This window comes from Lonchura striata, chromosome 24, assembly GCF_046129695.1.
Source record: "Lonchura striata isolate bLonStr1 chromosome 24, bLonStr1.mat, whole genome shotgun sequence".
NCBI classification, from domain to species: Eukaryota; Metazoa; Chordata; class Aves; order Passeriformes; family Estrildidae; genus Lonchura; species Lonchura striata.
Window position 1 is genome coordinate 5,356,803 of NC_134626.1, and position 17,806 is coordinate 5,374,608.

At 39.7% G+C, this 17,806-nt stretch overlaps 1 protein-coding gene across 5 annotated transcripts in view; it reads right to left on the bottom strand.

Moving 5' to 3' along the window:
• Positions 1 to 17,568, bottom strand: part of VPS13D (vacuolar protein sorting 13 homolog D) — a 98,152-nt gene extending 80,584 nt beyond the window's left edge. For 2 of the 5 annotated variants that reach the window (XM_021542051.2, XM_077788160.1), the window contains exons 1-21: positions 17,390 to 17,568; positions 16,683 to 16,748; positions 14,920 to 15,088; positions 13,979 to 14,056; positions 13,560 to 13,750; positions 13,161 to 13,241; positions 12,713 to 12,829; positions 12,369 to 12,473; positions 11,866 to 12,036; positions 11,200 to 11,300; positions 10,568 to 10,736; positions 9,109 to 9,201; positions 8,158 to 8,368; positions 7,431 to 7,610; positions 7,080 to 7,210; positions 6,333 to 6,405; positions 5,703 to 5,867; positions 4,406 to 4,536; positions 3,861 to 3,993; positions 1,053 to 3,275; positions 555 to 706 (exon numbers count right to left, since the gene is read on the bottom strand). In XM_021542051.2, the coding sequence (XP_021397726.2) occupies positions 555 to 706; positions 1,053 to 3,275; positions 3,861 to 3,993; positions 4,406 to 4,536; positions 5,703 to 5,867; positions 6,333 to 6,405; positions 7,080 to 7,210; positions 7,431 to 7,610; positions 8,158 to 8,368; positions 9,109 to 9,201; positions 10,568 to 10,736; positions 11,200 to 11,300; positions 11,866 to 12,036; positions 12,369 to 12,473; positions 12,713 to 12,829; positions 13,161 to 13,241; positions 13,560 to 13,750; positions 13,979 to 14,056; positions 14,920 to 15,016 (4,602 nt within the window). In that variant the 5' untranslated portion in view covers positions 15,017 to 15,088; positions 16,683 to 16,748; positions 17,390 to 17,568. Of the gene's footprint in view, positions 1 to 554; positions 707 to 1,052; positions 3,276 to 3,860; positions 3,994 to 4,405; positions 4,537 to 5,702; positions 5,868 to 6,332; positions 6,406 to 7,079; positions 7,211 to 7,430; positions 7,611 to 8,157; positions 8,369 to 9,108; positions 9,202 to 10,567; positions 10,737 to 11,199; positions 11,301 to 11,865; positions 12,037 to 12,368; positions 12,474 to 12,712; positions 12,830 to 13,160; positions 13,242 to 13,559; positions 13,751 to 13,978; positions 14,057 to 14,919; positions 15,089 to 16,682; positions 16,749 to 17,389 lie in introns of those variants that run through there. The other 3 variants (XM_077788161.1, XM_021542048.2, XM_021542053.2) reach the window with 3 other exon arrangements.
• Positions 17,569 to 17,806: the final 238 nt, after the last annotated feature.

Below are 17,806 nucleotides of genomic sequence, written 5' to 3' on the forward strand. Positions count from 1 at the left end.
GTGACACCACCCAGAAACAGATGGGATGGGATCCTAGAATAGGATACCTTGTATTCCTGGGCAAAAACCATCCACACAGAGTTAGTTAAAAATAATTCACCACCCAAGCTTACACAGTAATATATGAAACAAACATTCTACATAGCCATCATGGTTTGTCTCCTAAGTGCTAGAAGTTCCAGTTTTCTCTATTTAAAACCTCTGCTCTTGCACAGATTTTTTCAAGGTAATGACAATAATTCTTAGTTTCAACTACAACTACAAATAAACTTGTTTGGACAGTGTCATTTGGACAGTGACACATTTACTTTTCGTTCTGTGTTCAAGATAAGCAAAAGTTATACTAATTCATAAAGCTCTAAAATGTCCCCAAACAAGGTTAAATATTGCTCATTATTATTATAACTTAAGACTGTCTTTTCTAACAATGTGCATTAGGATCTGATTTCTAAACTACTAACATGTTAAACCTGAATATACTGGCCTGAAAAATACTTATCTTCTATGCAGGGAAATATTTTTATATTGATAATGGAAATACTACATTTCTGTACCTGAAGAGGGTTCACAAATTTCCCTTCAATTTTCATAATGCTTGATATTCCAAAGTCTTCATTACACAGAGGAAAAGTTAAATCCAAATCTTTCTCTAGTGGTATCTTTTCCAATTTAAACTGGATTGTGGTGTTATTCAGAATGTGGAAAGCTTTAAGAGAAAGTGAAATTAAAACAACATTAGAGTAAGTAAACTGATTAGCCCAAAAATACTGTATGGAACAGGTAACACAGCAGCTATTGAACTTGCTCAGAATCTGAGCAATGCTGGACTAAGGTTCTATGGTTATGTTTTGCTCAATTTATGCTTAAAAGGCACCATTCCATTTTTACTTAGGAGACCAAAAATGGATATAAATATAATAACTAGACTATTGTCATTAAAACTGACCAATGTGTTTCAGTAGTATGGGTAAAGCAGAATATACAATCAATAGCCATTTTTAACACACATACTACTCATATTATAATAATTAAAATACCTTTGATTAACATACCATGACCTTTATGTAGTGATTCAAAGAAGTCATGACGAGTAAAATGAGCTTCTTCCTGGCTGTTGGTGCTGGCAGGACCTGATGAAGAATGTTGCCCTCGGGGTATCCCACTTGCAGGCTCCTTCTTGTTTGTAAATTGACTACTATTTAATGAATACATCTTAATATCTTTAATTTCAACTTGCAGCCTATCACTTGTAGACTCATCTTCTCCCGGTACAAAATTCTGAATAGATATTTGTCCTAGATGACCAACAAGCAGTTCAGAGCTACCAGGCTTTCGAGGTATGGAGACAATTGGGGATTCAATGTTTATATTTAATATAAGCTTGATAGTATCAGCTCTGAAGGACTGTGATCCAAATGCACCACCTTCATTATCTTCTGCACTGGCAACATCTCTTGATCGTGGTGTGGTATCAAACAAAGAAACCATTTCACTGTATTCAGCAGTTTTAGTTGCCAAGACTGTTGTAACTTTTGAAGCTGCACTTTTCAACATGCTGCGGAAATTCTCTTCCAGCTCATCCATGGACAAAGTCAGTTCTTTTAAAAATTTGGCTGAGTGGTTGTAGTGTAAGGAGGCCATTTTGAGGTTGAGAGAACACTCCTCTTTTGACTTTTCTGTGAAAGTGAAACTTAAAGCATCTGGAAGGCTATTTCCATCATCAAGCCTAAAGAATAAAGATTCAAAGACATTTACATTGCCAATGAGATTTTCACACCTCCCTGTGCTCCCTATGCTCACCACATACTGGTTCTTTACATTGTCTTGGATCAGATCCATAAGGTGAAGGCATCCAAGAGAGCCACTCACATCCAGTTTACTACACATGGAGACATTGACTTTGGTGCCACCAATACTGGCTGTTGCAATTTTTCTGCCATATTTTTCTCCATTTGTCATGGCAACTGTCCTGAGGAGGAGTACGTTTAACCAGTGAATATCAACTGCTACCTCTGTGTTTTGTGCATAAGTAGACTGGAATGTTTCCTGTTCTCTCCAACCTCTCTCCAAGTCAGCTATTAAAGGCTGAGGACTAGAATCTTCTTTCTCCTTGGGGAAAGATTTCTGGAGAAACCCAATCAGTTCAACAATAGTCTCTGGGTTAAGGATGATATCCAGGTTGTTCACCTGCAAAGAGATCACCTGCAGACTGCTATCCAAGTTCATTGATGGGCATTCTGCACTCACAAACTGATACTCCAATTTTATCAAGGACTCTTGATCTTTTCCATTGTTACTGGGTGAGGTGTTGGAGGCTGTACTGCATCCCTGTGCCAAACCAGCAACATCAATGGGATGTGTATCTTGTGGTCCAGAGACTGGGGACTGAGCCCTGCTGTCTCGAAGGCTTCCTGTTGGTACATAAAAGCTCAAGTTCTTATGAGAAGCCATCAAAAGATCAAAATCTGTTCCATATGTTTGCATAGTATCAACCAGTAACAGGCCATGGACAGTCAGGGACACCTCTGCATCATAAGGCCTTTTCACAAAATGGGCATTGGTGCCAAAAACCTTGAGCACAGAGATGTAGCGCCCATTACTCTCAACACCCAACTGCATACAGTTCACTTTGAACTCAGCCAAAAGCAGCTGGGATTCAACAAGAACTTCCCGAGTGTGCTGCTCGAGCATGACAACACTCTGTGTTAGATTCATTACAGAATCGTGCAAACTGCCAAACTGGTCTACCTCTGCAAAAATCTTATCTTTCCCTAAATGTAGGGCATCTGAAGACTTAGCTTCAGACGTACTCAGCTGTGTCAAACAGTTCCTTAAAGCCAGCATTTTGTCTTCATTGATGTGAATTTTCAAGTCTGGCAGGTTGCCAGACAAGACAGCTCCTGGGTATTTTGGGTCAGATGTGTATATCAGTCTGTGCTCCAGCTGCAGGTGAACATTGAATTTTTCTACCACATGAGTTGGACCCACGTCACTATCCTGAACGTGTTTCCAGTTGTCTTTCACTCGGCCCACCATGATCTGAAGGTCCATAAAAGAAAGTGTGTATCTCTCATACATTTTTTTACTCATTAAGTGTGCCTGTAGCTGCTCTTCACTTATTTCTACTCCAGTAAATTCAGACATTTTGATGCAACTATTGGTGTTGGATTCCGGTGGTGGAGTATTGGGAGGAGTTGCAAGAGGTGTTTTATATTCTTCATCACTCAGCTCATTGACTTCTGAAGAAATGGCACCTGCACTCCTCTCAGAATCTTCTGTGGATTAAAAAAAAGGTAAGCAAACAAATGAAAGTATTCTTCTCTCTTCTCAGATGTTTCCCATGATTATCTGATCAACATATCCGAAGTTCTATTTTTTTTTAACACAAAGCGCATCTGGTACTGTCCTTGCCTCCTTCCACTGTCAGTTCCTTTTTCCTCAACAAGAAACCTACTATACTTCTGCATTAACAGAGTTGTCAATCACAATATAGTACAGAAGCTATTAAAATACACTATTGTCTCATTTTTAACCCACTTACTGCAAGATTTACTTTTGCCCAAGTTGTCAAAAAAAGAACCCATTACTCTGCCCACACAATTCTTCTGATCCTCAAAACCAAATGAAAGGTAAGAGCTACTTAACTACAGTATTTTTATAATCATCAGGTTTTGTCCAACTGGCCTTACTGCCTAATATTAACTTTCATTTTATTATCTTAAGAAAAGGACTTTTTTCTACTTTACAAAGCTGGAACATCCCCCAGAACTGCTCTGTACTTTTTTACGCTATTTTTTAAGCTCTGACTTTCTGAAAGAAGATAGAAATAAAAGGAAAGCTGCAATAATTCTAGATCATACCTTGAGAATTTGTGAGTAATATTCTTCCCAGATCTACAACAACTAACACAGGATCCACAAACTTGAAATCATCTGGAAAGATCACCTGAGGGGCAGAGATATCAAGGCACACGGTCCAGCTTTTGCTGTTTTCCTGAAAGTTAAGAAGAAAGACATAATAGCCCACAAAAAAAAAAAAAAAAAAAAAACCAAAAAAAAAACCACAAAAAAAACTAAAAAAAGCCATGTAAAACATCTAACCAGCCACTTTTTCTCCTGATGAGCTGACTGTCACCAACTCCAGTCACACTCAGGTTTGGTACCTTGTTAAATCACAGACTCCTACTGTAGTGAATAAAAAAACATCTTCAGCAGGTGAAAACATGCCCTGCACCTCCAGCCTGGACTGACTGACAGCAAAAGGCATCTAGAACACCTCCTGGAAAACTCCCCTCCTGCTCACAAAGAACATCACACAAACAACAACAAACCTCACTCTTTAGAACTCCAAGTCCTAAACCAAAAGTGTAAAAGTCTACATAAACATTTTGGGGAAAAAAACTTACAATGAAGTCTCCAACTAATAAACGATCGATTGTTTGTCTGATTTCAGCTTTTGTCTGCATTTTCAGCTTGTTGTACTGTCTTCTGGCAGCTTCAGCCACTCTTGCCTCTAACTCAGACTGATAACCAAAACCTGCACAAGAGAAGAAAAACTAACTAGGTATAACTTTGTTCACCCATCATTCAATCAGAAGAAAAAATTGAAGGAAAAAATATAAAAGATTTATTTTAAATTTTAGCAGTAAAATACAGAACAGGAAAACACAGTAGGCGAAAGTCACTGTGCCTAATCACCCGGCTGCTGCACAGAAAAAAGGAACTATTTAAGCACAAAACAAATAATCACTCTAAAAAATACTTCCCAATCCATTTTCTAGTCTTTCTCTCACAGACCTTCAGCCCAAATAACTAAATTTGAATAATACAGAAAGGGTGCTAAGCATGGCCACAGAGGAAATTCTGACTAAACATTAAGATGTGCATGTGTAGGCAGTGGCTTTTTGTTTGCTTCGATGGTTTGTTTTAAACTTGAATATTTATGGAATATTCTCACCTTGTGAGAAAAGATGCCACATGCACCTTTATACCAGGCAACTTGAATCTTATGGTATTTACCATAATCAGCAAAAAAACAACTGGTATTTCAAGAACATTTCATGTTCCTAATGTTACTTACTGTCATTTCTCATCTCCTCAGAAACTGAACAACCAAAACTGCAAAGGTGGCCACATTATAGTGTTACAGGCTTAGGTACTAAAATCCTACATTTTGTTGTGCTTAGGAATTTAAGGAATGAGTATGTTCAAATCTAAAAATCAAGGTATCTCAAGAAGCTCTAACAAAGGGCAGCCTTAATCTCATCAACAAAAAAATACAACAGGAATTAGAATATTATTTCCTCTGTATCATTACTATAGAAATATTCTTTTAACTGCCCTCTCAAAAAAACTCCATCAATTGCCAGAATAGATTACAGGAACGGATCCCTTCTCCTTATTTATGCATTTTAATTTAGGGGACATGCCACCATGGGGCATAACACCAACTTGCAATTTTAAAGCAGAAGTTGCATGAGTCTACCAAAGCAAAACCCCTGAATGAATTAAATAAACAACAAAACAAAGGAACAAAACCCTCCAGATAAGACTTGGAGTATTGTTAAACTTAAATTGAAGATTCTTTGATTAGTGCTTTATATTTCTAAGAAAGAAAATAAATAAAAATCAAAGACAAGAAAAGATGTAATTCCACCAACAAAACTCCAACCCCACCAAAAAAAAAACACATTAAAGGTTAACCTGAGGTATGAACCTTTCCCTTGTAGAAGAAGTCTGCTACTTTCTTAATGGCTTGTGGATTGTAAATAATATTTAGTGGTCTGGTACTGACTTCCAGGCGTCTCTCAAAGGTGCTGTGAATTGGATTTCTTTCATAAAGCATCTCAAATACTGGGGCATCAGGATCTGCAACGGAATAAAAAATTCCTTACAAAAGCAGCTGGAAAAAAACTCAAAACAAACAAATAAGACAAAAGCAAAAGAACTCCAAAAGAATTTAATAACTGATTTTTAACTGGCACTATTGGGAAAATACAAGTGTCTAAGAATTCTTCAGTAACAGAAATACGATCAACAGAATTCATCAAGTTTATATATACAAAAGCCTTTGTATAATTTGGGTTCTAATGTTGAATTCCTATCTTTTTAAACCAAATCAAACAGTAAGTGCAACTCCTACTATCTTGAAATGTATAATTTCTTCCTTTCTTTAAAGTCAACCTGAATGCACCTTACATCTTGAACAAAGCTTCTCTGATTTTATCTTTACCATGTGCAAAAGCAGTTGTATTAATTCAAACTCTAGGTACTTATTTTTGAAATTTCTGGTTTGTAGGAATTATCTCATCAAATATAAAATGAAATCTTTACCAGTGCTCTGATTAGTCATTTCTGAGGACAAACTTTGGAGTCCAAAGGAAGACATGCAGCCAACCTCTTTTTGCTAATAAGAATTTAAAAGAAAAAGACTGTTTAGATAAAATCAACCAAGCCACCTGATAAGCATAAAAATCTTTTCTGTTGAACTATATGTACAGTCTGAGATTATTATATGCATTTTTTTCCCCTGACATGGTCAAGCAAAGGAAAGAAATATGAATAAGTAGCAAACACTCCCGACTCCTGCAGCAAACAGGCTGAAGTGCAAATTGCAGTCAGTACAAAGTACAAAACACATAGGAAATCCCCATGGCTTTAGATTCAAATTTTGTTCACTCAGAAGAGAACTCTGAAATCTTTTCTGTTTAGAAATTTAGAATTGATTTGTGAATTTAGTTTACCAGTATAGAGGTGAAACAGAGCCATTACTTGGGCCACTCAATCACTGATTAAGCAGCAATGCTGATTGTTCCAAAAATCAAATGTCGTTCAACAAATTATCTTCTTCTCAATACATATAACTGAAAGGTTGAAGTCATAAGCATACAGTAAATAAAAAATGAAGAGCTCTACAAACTATATTTGGAAAGAGATGGAAAATGTAAATTCAACAGGTGGAAAACTTTTCCTCAAGACTTTCCCTTTCTGGGATAAGAAGTGTTTTGAGTTTTGGAGTATGACTATTTTCATACACAGTTATGCATCCCACACAGTTACTTATAAGGTTTCGTCACCTACAGGATTTGGAAAAACAAGAACAGGAAATATGGTCCCTTCTGTTGCCAAATCCCTCACGAAAAGACCACCAAGCTGAATTTTGAGAAGGGAAGACTTTCTGCGAGGGAGGGATTCTGCCAAGATCTTTACACCTGGAATATAAATACATACATTATTTTGTTTCTTATAGTACAGCATTCATTTTATTTATATTTCATAAATTAAAACTACTGTCCAACAAACAAGTATTTTTTAATCCTTTATACATATTGATTTCTACTGAAGAATTTAACATGGGAATTTGTTACATAGTACAATGATTGTGAGGCAGCTCTCATCTTTTTTAAGAAAGAACAGAACTGGGCTTAATACCTGAAAATTCCAGCTGCATAAAAGCAGTCTCTTCAGCACGTAACACCTTTTTCTTCCTATGCAACAGAGTGAAAGAGCCACCCTGCAGCTGCAGATTTAATTTAGCAAAAACATGATCTCTCTTGGTAAAGGTATTCATGCTGGAAGCATCTGCAGCAGGATCAAAAAATTCATCTGTGCCTAATAAAAAAACAAAACCAACACATTAAATAAATTAAGTTTTCTGGAGGGCTACTGAAGAACAAGAAAGTTCCTATGAATATGAAAATAAAGAATTCTCCAGATCTTTTGGAAGCGGGGGGAAAAGGGGGGGTGGGGCGGGAATAGAAAGAAAATTTAGAGCAGATAGACCTTTTTCCTTTAAAAAAAAAATACTATTCCATTATATTCCTCTATTTCAATCAAGGTAACATAAGCCTGAATTTACAAAGACCCCAACAACCCAGTACTACTCCTGACATGACCCACACATACACTTGAACAGAAGTCCCAAAGCTCTTTGCCATAAATGACAGTAACAGTGAAAGCAAATCTATTCCCTGTATCACTTTGGAAATAATCATGTACCCAGGCACTGAGATACTGCCCAGGTTGTTCAGCCTTAGGCAAGCTCTGCTGCCTGGGTACAGCAGCTGGCAGAGAATCCTTTGACAGTGCAAGCCCAGAGCTCTTTCTGCCCACGTGGAACTGGTATCAAACCATGGGAACAAACCCTGTGTTTCCATACCCAGTATGTCTTCTGGATTCCACTGTTCCTTCGGGTCTGGCAGCAGCCCTTCAAAAGGTTCACCTTCATATGTCTGCTGAGCATATCCATACCAACCTCCCCAGCCAGGAAACCACGACTGCAGGTACTGCAGCATCCCAGAGCTGCTGTCACGGGCAGGTTCTGCCGGAGGGGAGCCTCCAATGGAATCAGGCAAGGGCTCTTTAACACTCTGTTTGAACATTCAAGACATACACATTACTGCTGGTGAGTGAGAGAGTATCACCAATGTACAAAAAACACCACAACAAAAACACTATTTCGTCTCCTATTTACTCAGCAGTCCTGCAGTGATATTCTCAATCAATACTCAGCCTAGAGGAAGGCAGCAACAAAGAAGTAACAAACATCTCATCACTTAACAACTGCATATTCATATGAATATAAATATATGGATGTGATTATGCACATACGAAGCCATATGTCACTGTTTAAATCTTAGTCTAGAAACACTAAACCAAAGAAGTCATCTGACACCAAAAAGTACCGCTCTACATTTTAGCATTTGTATTTCCAAGAGATTATGTTGTGTTGTTGTGGAAATTGGTCCATATTTAATGAAGTGTGTTCCCCAGGCTATTTCCATGAGGCTGACTGCTGTCACATGTTTATTTTGGGAAAATATTCATTACAGGCCTTCACTTCCATTGTCTGTTTTTAAGATGGAGAGTACCTGACCTAGGAATTCTGGCAAGGATCCTGCTGGGGAACATCATCATATGGCGAGACAAGATTTCACTGTGCAAGTGACACAACAGCAAAAACTGCAGGAACTGAGCATTTCTGCAATTTCAGCATTAATGCCACACTTTTAAATCAACAAAAATACATGCTCAGGCTCTCCAGCAGAACAATACCTCAGATAATCACTTAAAGATTCCAAATATTACCCTGTACAGAGAATGTTCTCACCTCAGCCAAGTCATGAAATTTATTATGAACTATCTCATACAGAACCTTCAACTCCTCATAAGTCAGCTCATCCTCAATACGATGCATTTCTGCCTGGAAAGAAAAAAAAAAAAAAAAAGGTAAAGTATCTGCATTAAAGGAGGAGGACAGAATCTTGCCAAGTATCAAACATGCCAAGTATCTCTGCACTGAGTTAGGGACTTGTAGAAAAAGCTACGATGGCATTAATGATCATATCTGAGTGCCCCAGTACATGAAAATTAATGAAAATCATATAGACAACTGTAACATTGACATTCCCCTGAATTATAAATAAAGCTTATTTGCATTGCAAAATACACTATTTTAGAACTGTAAAAAAATTCACAACTGTATCCTCCTATTACAAATAAGAAGGAAGATTTGCAGCATAAAAAACAAACCAGGGAAATTAAATTGATTTAACAAAATGCCTTGCTTAGCCAGGAGCAAAAAAAGCTTCTGTCTTGAGTAAAGAAGGTGGAGGAAATGAACTGGGTAAATTAGGACAATGTAGTATTTATAGTCAGTTACTCAGACACGTTGTCTTCTTTCTACTGATTAACAAGCTGTTTGAGGGAACTGATGACTCACCCAAGTCTAAGAAGTCTATCATGAAACAACAAAGCAAAACAGTTTTCTAGTCCACTGTCATTACCCTCGTTACATTTCACAGCTCTGCTGAACACAATACATGCTCTATGAGACCCGGCTTTGCCAAGTACTATAAAAATTTTCTGTACATTAAGCTACTCCTACAGTTCATACCCAAATAACAAAAGTAAGGATTATGTACAATTTAAAAGTATCAATAGAATTCCTTTAATACTTTAATACAAGTGTGGTACGTGGTGCCCTGAACTGATTTTACGTTCCAATATACCTAAAGATAAAAAGCAGCTAGTTATAGTTCATAGGTTTTTTTTCTTTCTGAAGTAGGTCATAGGTTCATCATTAGAGGCACTAAATTCTTCATCCACAAATAAATTTGGAGAAGCAAAACTAATAAACAACCCCAACTGTCAAATAGCCAAAATTTTTCCCAATTATCTACCCAAGCATATGGGTAGACACATTTCTGGTATTTAAATACCTTTTGGATCTACAGAGAACTTGAGTTAAGAAAGCATGTTGCCAACTGTCACAGGCATTCTACAGCAGTTAATGCTATTTTTGGTGAACACTGGTTACAGGTCAAAAATCAGAAAGCTTTTTGCACCGCAAAACAAAAACACATGAACCTTGCAGCTCACACATCTCCCACAAGCCCAGGTCACATCATTAAAATCTCTGCTGTGATCAGCAGACAGTTCAGTGAAAATGGTCTGCAGCACAACTGAAGATGTTTCTTAACTTGTCCAGGTTTTAAATAGGAAAAGATGAAACAAACCAGGTGTAAGATCATTAACCATCACTGTAGAAGAAACTCAAGTCTAAATACCTGGTCTGCAGCAGACAGTGGTTCCCCCTTCAGCTTGCTGTAGTACATGTCAGTGTAGGACACCGCGTCCCGGGCCCGATGCAGGGCAAATGCCCAGGTGGAACGTTGCCTCTGCTCCCTGATCTCCGAAAGATTTGCATTCAGGGCGAAGATCCACCATTCCCGGCAGCTGGAACAATTTTCAATTACTGTATAATCAATACTTCATTAAAAAAACCTAAGACAAGTGCATGTCCAACTGGTGAAAGGTCCAGAAGACTCAGTGAAAAGCAGTGGGCCAGCAGCCAGGAAAAGCTGCAGCACTGGAGCCAGCACAGATGGGCTGGTCCTACAGACTGCATAGGATATAGGACAGTGCTCCCCAACGTCCTACCACTCCACTGGGATTTACTCCAGCTGCCATGTATCAGGCACAGACAACAAAATTTAGAGTTACACAGACTGGACTGAAAGCCTCAGGTAAGGATAATTTTACATTTGAATTACATCTGAATATTTTAAACTGATTTCTGAGGTAGGGAACAAAACATGACAACTGAATCTCTAACATCATTATTATGTATGTTTGTGTATTTTTCTCATTCTAGTTTTTCTACTATAGCTGACAACACCACATATGGAGATGTACTTACTTTTCAGTTACTGTAACCTTTGGCTTCCACTTCCTGTATTTAAGCTGTCGCTCCTTTCTAGCCAGTTCCTTTAAAAATTCTATGATCTGTTGATACTGCATCTTTTAATGAAACAACACACAGATCCGTGAGCTGGTACTGGAGTGTTTTCCCAGAAAAAGAGAGAAAACCTAGCCAAAACCCCAACCACAGGTATGGATAACTGGCGTCAATGGCCTGTACACAGTGCAGAAGATTAATGTTAATTCACAATTTTGTTCCCCAGTGTGACATATCTTCTCCCAGCCACTAGCAGTTAATGTGTGACATTCCATTTACAGCTTTATTTACAAATACACAGAATGAAATCTTCCATGTCAGGTTATCAATATAACATCAGTTGCTATTGTGCATTGAACAGACCAATTCCCACCAACATGCACCCTTCCTATTATTATAATAATCAAACAATTTAAATCTTTTTGCAGTAATCAGTTTCAGTAAAATAAATAATTTTGAATGCTTGACTTTAGAACAACTAATTCAATATATCTCTTTGAGCTGCCTCTCAAATACAAATCTTTCAGAGAGTATTAATTTTATGTTACAATAATAGCATTTAAATTGTCACAAACACTGCTACAGTTTTATGATATCTGTTCCAGTTACTGGCAGGTTGGTATTTACCTGGGAAAGCTTCAGGGGTATCGTCTCAAGCTTAATGTCACATTCCAGCCGTGGAGTATGCCGGGATCTCAAAGGCTCCTTAGAACAATTTCTTTTGAGAAGAGCAGAAGTGCAGACAGGCTCCATGATGTAATTGTGATCACGACTTTCCATACTTCTATCCATTGCTTCCTGGGGGTTACAAGCAAATTACTCTCTAAGAAGTGAGTGTACAACAGTCATTAGGATGCCGTGGTTTCATGTTCTAGAATGTACTTTATTACCAGGCCAGTCCATTGGAAAAAACTTCATGACCATATTCTTTCTCCAAAAGTAAACCAAGCTATTTCACAGCACAGCCTTTGTGGGTTGCACATGTATCCTATCAGTAATGCATGAAACCATAGACTTCTTTTGCTCTTAAAAGACCAGATCCAATAAATTCTACATCAATCAGGACTGTAAGTACAGAAAGGAGACTAACAACCAACCTCTCCTTCATATGCAAAACCTCTTTCATGTACCTGTAGCTCACCAGGAGGTAGATCACCCAGTAAAGTGCAACTAGTATCCCAATAAACACTGAAATCACCAACATCCATCTGTTTTTTTCGCATCAGCTTCTCCACCTGGAGTAGAAGAAGTGGAGTAAAGTCAAGATCACACACCACATGCTATGTAGTTTTTAGTTTCTAGTTTTAGTATGTAGTTTTTACATACCAAATAAAAACCATGAAATGCACAGAGTCAATTTATTACAGCAACCAAAATATTTTTAAAATGCCGTATTTTTTTTGAATATTTGCTAGCACCCACAAAATGCAGCAATGCCATCTGAGCTGCTCCTGTACACAAAAGCTGCACTTACTGGTTCAAACACTGCGTTTTGCATTGAGACATTTTTGATGCAGATGCCAAAAGCAAACGGCCGCGAGGGATTTGTGACACCATCTTCAAACCTCAAATGCACATCTTGGATTTTTAACTGGACAGAAAAAGAAAAACATTACTAGAGATATACTATTTACATCATTATACATTAGTACTTTTCATTAATGCTGGCACAATATATTATTTAATTTCTGCAATTTTCCAACAAATTTCTACTAGCTATTTACCCTAATAGGAACCCTATTCCTCATTTCTGATTTGAACTCCCTGGTTCTACCTTCTCCTCAGATACCAGCAGTCCCTGCCCTTCTCCCCATAAACAAACCACTCTCACAACACACTGTACATTTTTTTTCTATCCCACTATTATTTTCCATTTTAAAGGCAAATGTATAACTGCCAACCACTCAAAAGCAAAGACTTACTTCAATGTTTTCTACAATTCTTGTGACTACAGATGCAGTAACTGAGTACCAGTAAGACTCCCCTTTCTGTTGCTGCTCTTTCTGAAAGAGGAGACAGGGATAAGCATTACTAACCACTGTAACAGCAGGTAAGGAGACAATATACTTTATTACACTGAAATCACTCTTAACAGGGAGAAAGAAAAATTACACAAGTTAATTTAAGATATTTACATATCTCTGACATATGTGGGACATAGGACATAATGGTGAGGGATGGTAAGACATAAACTGCACTATGTCAGCATGTGGAAATCAAACTCTAACTCCATTTCATGTGCATTTGTTCTGTCTTGTTAGGAGACTTAAATACAATCCACCACAGAGATTTCTTCATCATGAAACACAAATGTGACTCACCTTCCATTTTTCTTCAAGTGCCAGCAGAAGGGCTTTCTTGTGTTCTCTTTCTTGCAACTTTTCCTTTTCCTCATCAAACTCTTCCCTTTTTTCTGGTGCACCAATTAAGTGCAGTTTTGAGACAGATATCACCCATGGATCCACATGTGGACGATAAAAAGGGATCTGCAGTGTTATTTTGCCAATGAAACCTGAATAAACAAAACAGAAACACTATCAGATTCCTGTGAGAGCTTACTTTATCAACCTTGAAAATCTCCAAAGAAAAAGTGGTATAAGAAACAAACAAGCTGAAACAGAAATAACCTAAGAATCAGGCTACCTCATTTGTTCAAACCTCAGACTCACAGGGTCTCTAAAACATGCAATACGTCCTGTTTAAAAAATATCTGTCCTGCACACACAAGCAAAATACAAACCTGCCTTTACTTCAAATGGTAATTCCAGCTCCTTTAAGGCATCTTTTTTTAGTGGCAAGTTTTCCAATTCAACAGCACCTAGACAAAGAATAGAAAGATAAGTCTGCTAAACAAAACTAGGTTAAAGAAAGCCAACTTGGACACTGTAAGCCCAAAACAACTGGCATTGGTTTTTTAAAAAAAATTAATGGGATTTAATAACAACAGCCAGCCTATCATTTCAGGTTGTGTTAAGATCACAACAGTTACTTAATACACTTGATAATTTTCCAGTGTCATGTGCTCAAACTATTTCATTATGTTGTCCAGAAGCAATCTTCTGTGGGGTTTTAGAACTGAATTCCGTTGTAGTCACAGACAAAGCCTCTCCCTATTGTCTTTTCAAAAGAGATTTTCTTAGTATTGTGAAAAGCACACACAGAAAAGCCTTGGAGTATTACAAAACAGTCTCACCAGAAGCAGCAGATAGCAGCAAAGGGTGAACAGAAAGTATTGATTTGAGGACTCTGTACAAAGTACAAAACTCGTGGATGCAGCATGACACAAACCAAACTACAGGGGAGAAACTATGAGCACTAAAAGGTAAGAGGCTGCAGGATACTTCCTGCCACAGTCCCTCATCAGGAAAGTTACTGAACTGTATCAAGAAACAATGGCATCAATTCAACATGCTAAGGTAGCTAAGCATACTTTTGAAAATTTTATGTAAATTGGTTTAAGAGTGTTCATAAAAGAGCAAAGAACATAAGATTGGTTACTGTTCATTATAAAGTTCTAGAACCAAACTCTGTATTAATAGGGCTTATATATATATATATATATATTTAAACACAATATTAAGTTATTATGTCTATTCCACCTTCCAGTTATCACAAAAAAATAACACATTTCTAAATTACAATATGAAAACAGTACAAAAGATACCACAAAGCCTCTCTCACCCTTTAGAAGTGCCACTGAAAGTTGGTCTGTGTTCAGGTTATTGACATATTTGCCCAGGTAGGTGTTGAGGACCCAGGCTACCAATCCTTCCAACATGACTGTCCTAGAAGAAGAAAACTAATTCTTTTCTGTCATTGTTTGGATTTCTCTTCCATAATTAATCTCAGTCTGAAAGAAAAAAAACAATAAAATTATTGTGTGAAATATACAGTCTCAGCCGAGCTGACATCTCTGTCACTTCAATTCTTACTGCTATCTATCTAATGAGAAGTAAAAGCACTAAGGTTGATTTCTACCTTAAAAAAGCTTTATCCTATGCCCTTTAAATGTCAAACCAGCTTCATAGAGAGATTTGCACATGAACTTCATCTTTCCATCCTTTTTCTAACCAAAACATTACTTTGTGGTGCACTAATCAACACAGAGTAATCTACAATGCTCCTCCAGAAAAGGAAAGGACAAAATTCCACGTTGATCTGAAGTTTGCACTGGCCTCCTTGACCTCTGCTGCCAACATTTTCACCGTGCTGGGTTTGGCAGCCAGGTCTGAAGTAGCAGCCTGAAGCCTACCCTGTTTTTGTAGAATTCTTACACGACATCTGTGAAGCAACTCACCCTACTCAAACCCCTTTTTGGGAGAGCCTGTGTGTGGGAAGTAATCAGATACAAGCCCCAAAATAGCTCATCAACAGTTACTGCAACAGGTTTTCAAAGTGGCAGCAGAGAGTACTGCACTGAAGAAAAAGCTACATTAGAGAAGCACCACTGGTCACACTCCAGAACATCTCCCTTCACTCTTCTCCAGTTATTTCTGTTTCACATCTGTGGTAATCAGGGCATTAAAATCCCAAAGTCCCTGTTCAACTTCTTAATCACTGAATTACAAAACTACTCATAGCTCCTGCAAGGGCAGGGTGAAGCCTGGTACAGTAATGAAAAAAGCATGCAGGCCATTCCTTGAGATTAGAATGGAATATATGTCTCAATTTTGTGTTTTAAAAAGTCTCCCAATCTCATATACAAGCCTAAACAACTGAATTCTACAGAGCAGAAAAAGCAAGATAAATCCTTTATTTACAGCTGACAGTAGAAGAAAACAACAACTTCGAGACTCACATTTTAAATTTTACACTAAGATTTAGAGTTTTTTCATTATGAGACTTGCTTAATTTTAGGCAGCCCCATTTAAACTTTTATTTCTCTCTTTAAAAGGCAGTGAAAATATTTAACTGATAGTTAAATTAAATAACAAGAATTAAGCAAACAATGAAAGGCTTTTTCTAAAGGTTGAAAGCGAAATTCTGCTGTCCTGAAAAATGAAACAGAAAATTGCACAGAGAAGTTCGATTCAACTCAGTCACATGACTTCAAATAAAAAGTGTTTTATCAGTTTTGCCTTTGCAAAATTTATTAACAATTCTGAAAAACAGTTTCACATAATAAAGTCTAAGCATTTGTGCTCTTGGGCCATCAGCTTTCATTACAGGTTTTTATTCTAATAAAAGTGACAAGAAACTCAAGATCAAACAAAGGAATATACAGTCATCTTTGTTACACTGTCATTAAAAAAATAATCATAAAAAAAGGAATCTACAGGTGTTTGGAACCAAAGCAAAGATCTTAAAGAAACATTTAAGCACAGCAGAGAGCAGCATCCCAGTGACTGAAACCTTCTGGTGCATGAACCATGCCTGAAGTCACCCTAAGAACTGTAAATTAAGTACATCACATCTTTCACCTAAACTCGTGGCACACAACTTACCATATACAAATCTTTCAACTGTTTTATGGCTTTTATATTTTTAACTCTGCAGTGCAGCGCTGCGCCCTGTGAAGAAAAATAAGGCATTTCTTTTCTATGACAACATTTGAATTTCTTTACCACACTCAGCACAACAACAGGGTGAGAAGCAAAGCCCACGGCAGGCCCTGGCTCGAAGTGAGACAGGATGGAACTGTCAGCGCGGGGACACGGAGGGGGCGCTGGGCCCAGGGGTCGGACGGGCGGGGGCTGTCCCAGGCCCCGGCAGGCAGCCCCGGGAGGGACGGAGCCGTGGGGCAGCGCCGGGGCACGGGCGGCAGAGCCGGGCGGGCTCGCTCCGCGCGCCGGGGAGGGAGACAAAGGTCACCTTGCCCGGCGGAGCGGCGCGGAGCCCGCGGGAGCCGCGGGCAGCGGGAGGCGGCGGAGCGGCCCGGAGGCCCTGAGGGACCCCCAGGCCCCGCGGCGAGGCGCAGCCCCCGCGCCCCGCGGCACCGGGCCCGGCCCGCACCGCGGCTGCCCCTCGCCCACCCGCGGCGGGGCGGGGCGCCGCGAGGGGCGTGCGGCAGGGAGGGGCCCCTCAGGCCGGAGCCGAGCGGCGGCGCGGCGGCTGACGCAGCAGGGAATGGCAGCGGGGCCGGGGGTGCCCCGAGCTCCCCCCGGTACCCCCTTGGGGCCGCCTCGGAGCGCCCCGGGAGCCGCGGACTCACCTGCGCGGCGGGCGGGGGGCGGCGGGGGTGCGGCCGGTGCGGGAGCGCCGAGCGATCGATGGCGCGGCGGCACCGCCCCCTGCAGGCGGGGCCGGTAACGCCCCTGGGCGGGCCCCAAGCGCGGCGGCCGCGCCGCCCTCACGGAAACGGGCTGAGAATGGGCGGGCTTGGGGCAGGAACGGGAACGGGCTGAGAATGGGCGGGCTTGGGGCAGGAACGGGAACGGGCTGAGAATGGGCGGGCTTGGGGCAGGAACGGGAACGGGCTGAGAATGGGCGGGCTTGGGGCAGGAACGGGAACGGGCTGAGAATGGGCGGGTGTGGGTTCCTCACGGAAATGGGCTCAGACTGGGCGGGCTTGGGGCAGGAACGGGAACGGGCTGAGAATGGGCGGGTGTGGGTTCCTCACGGAAATAGG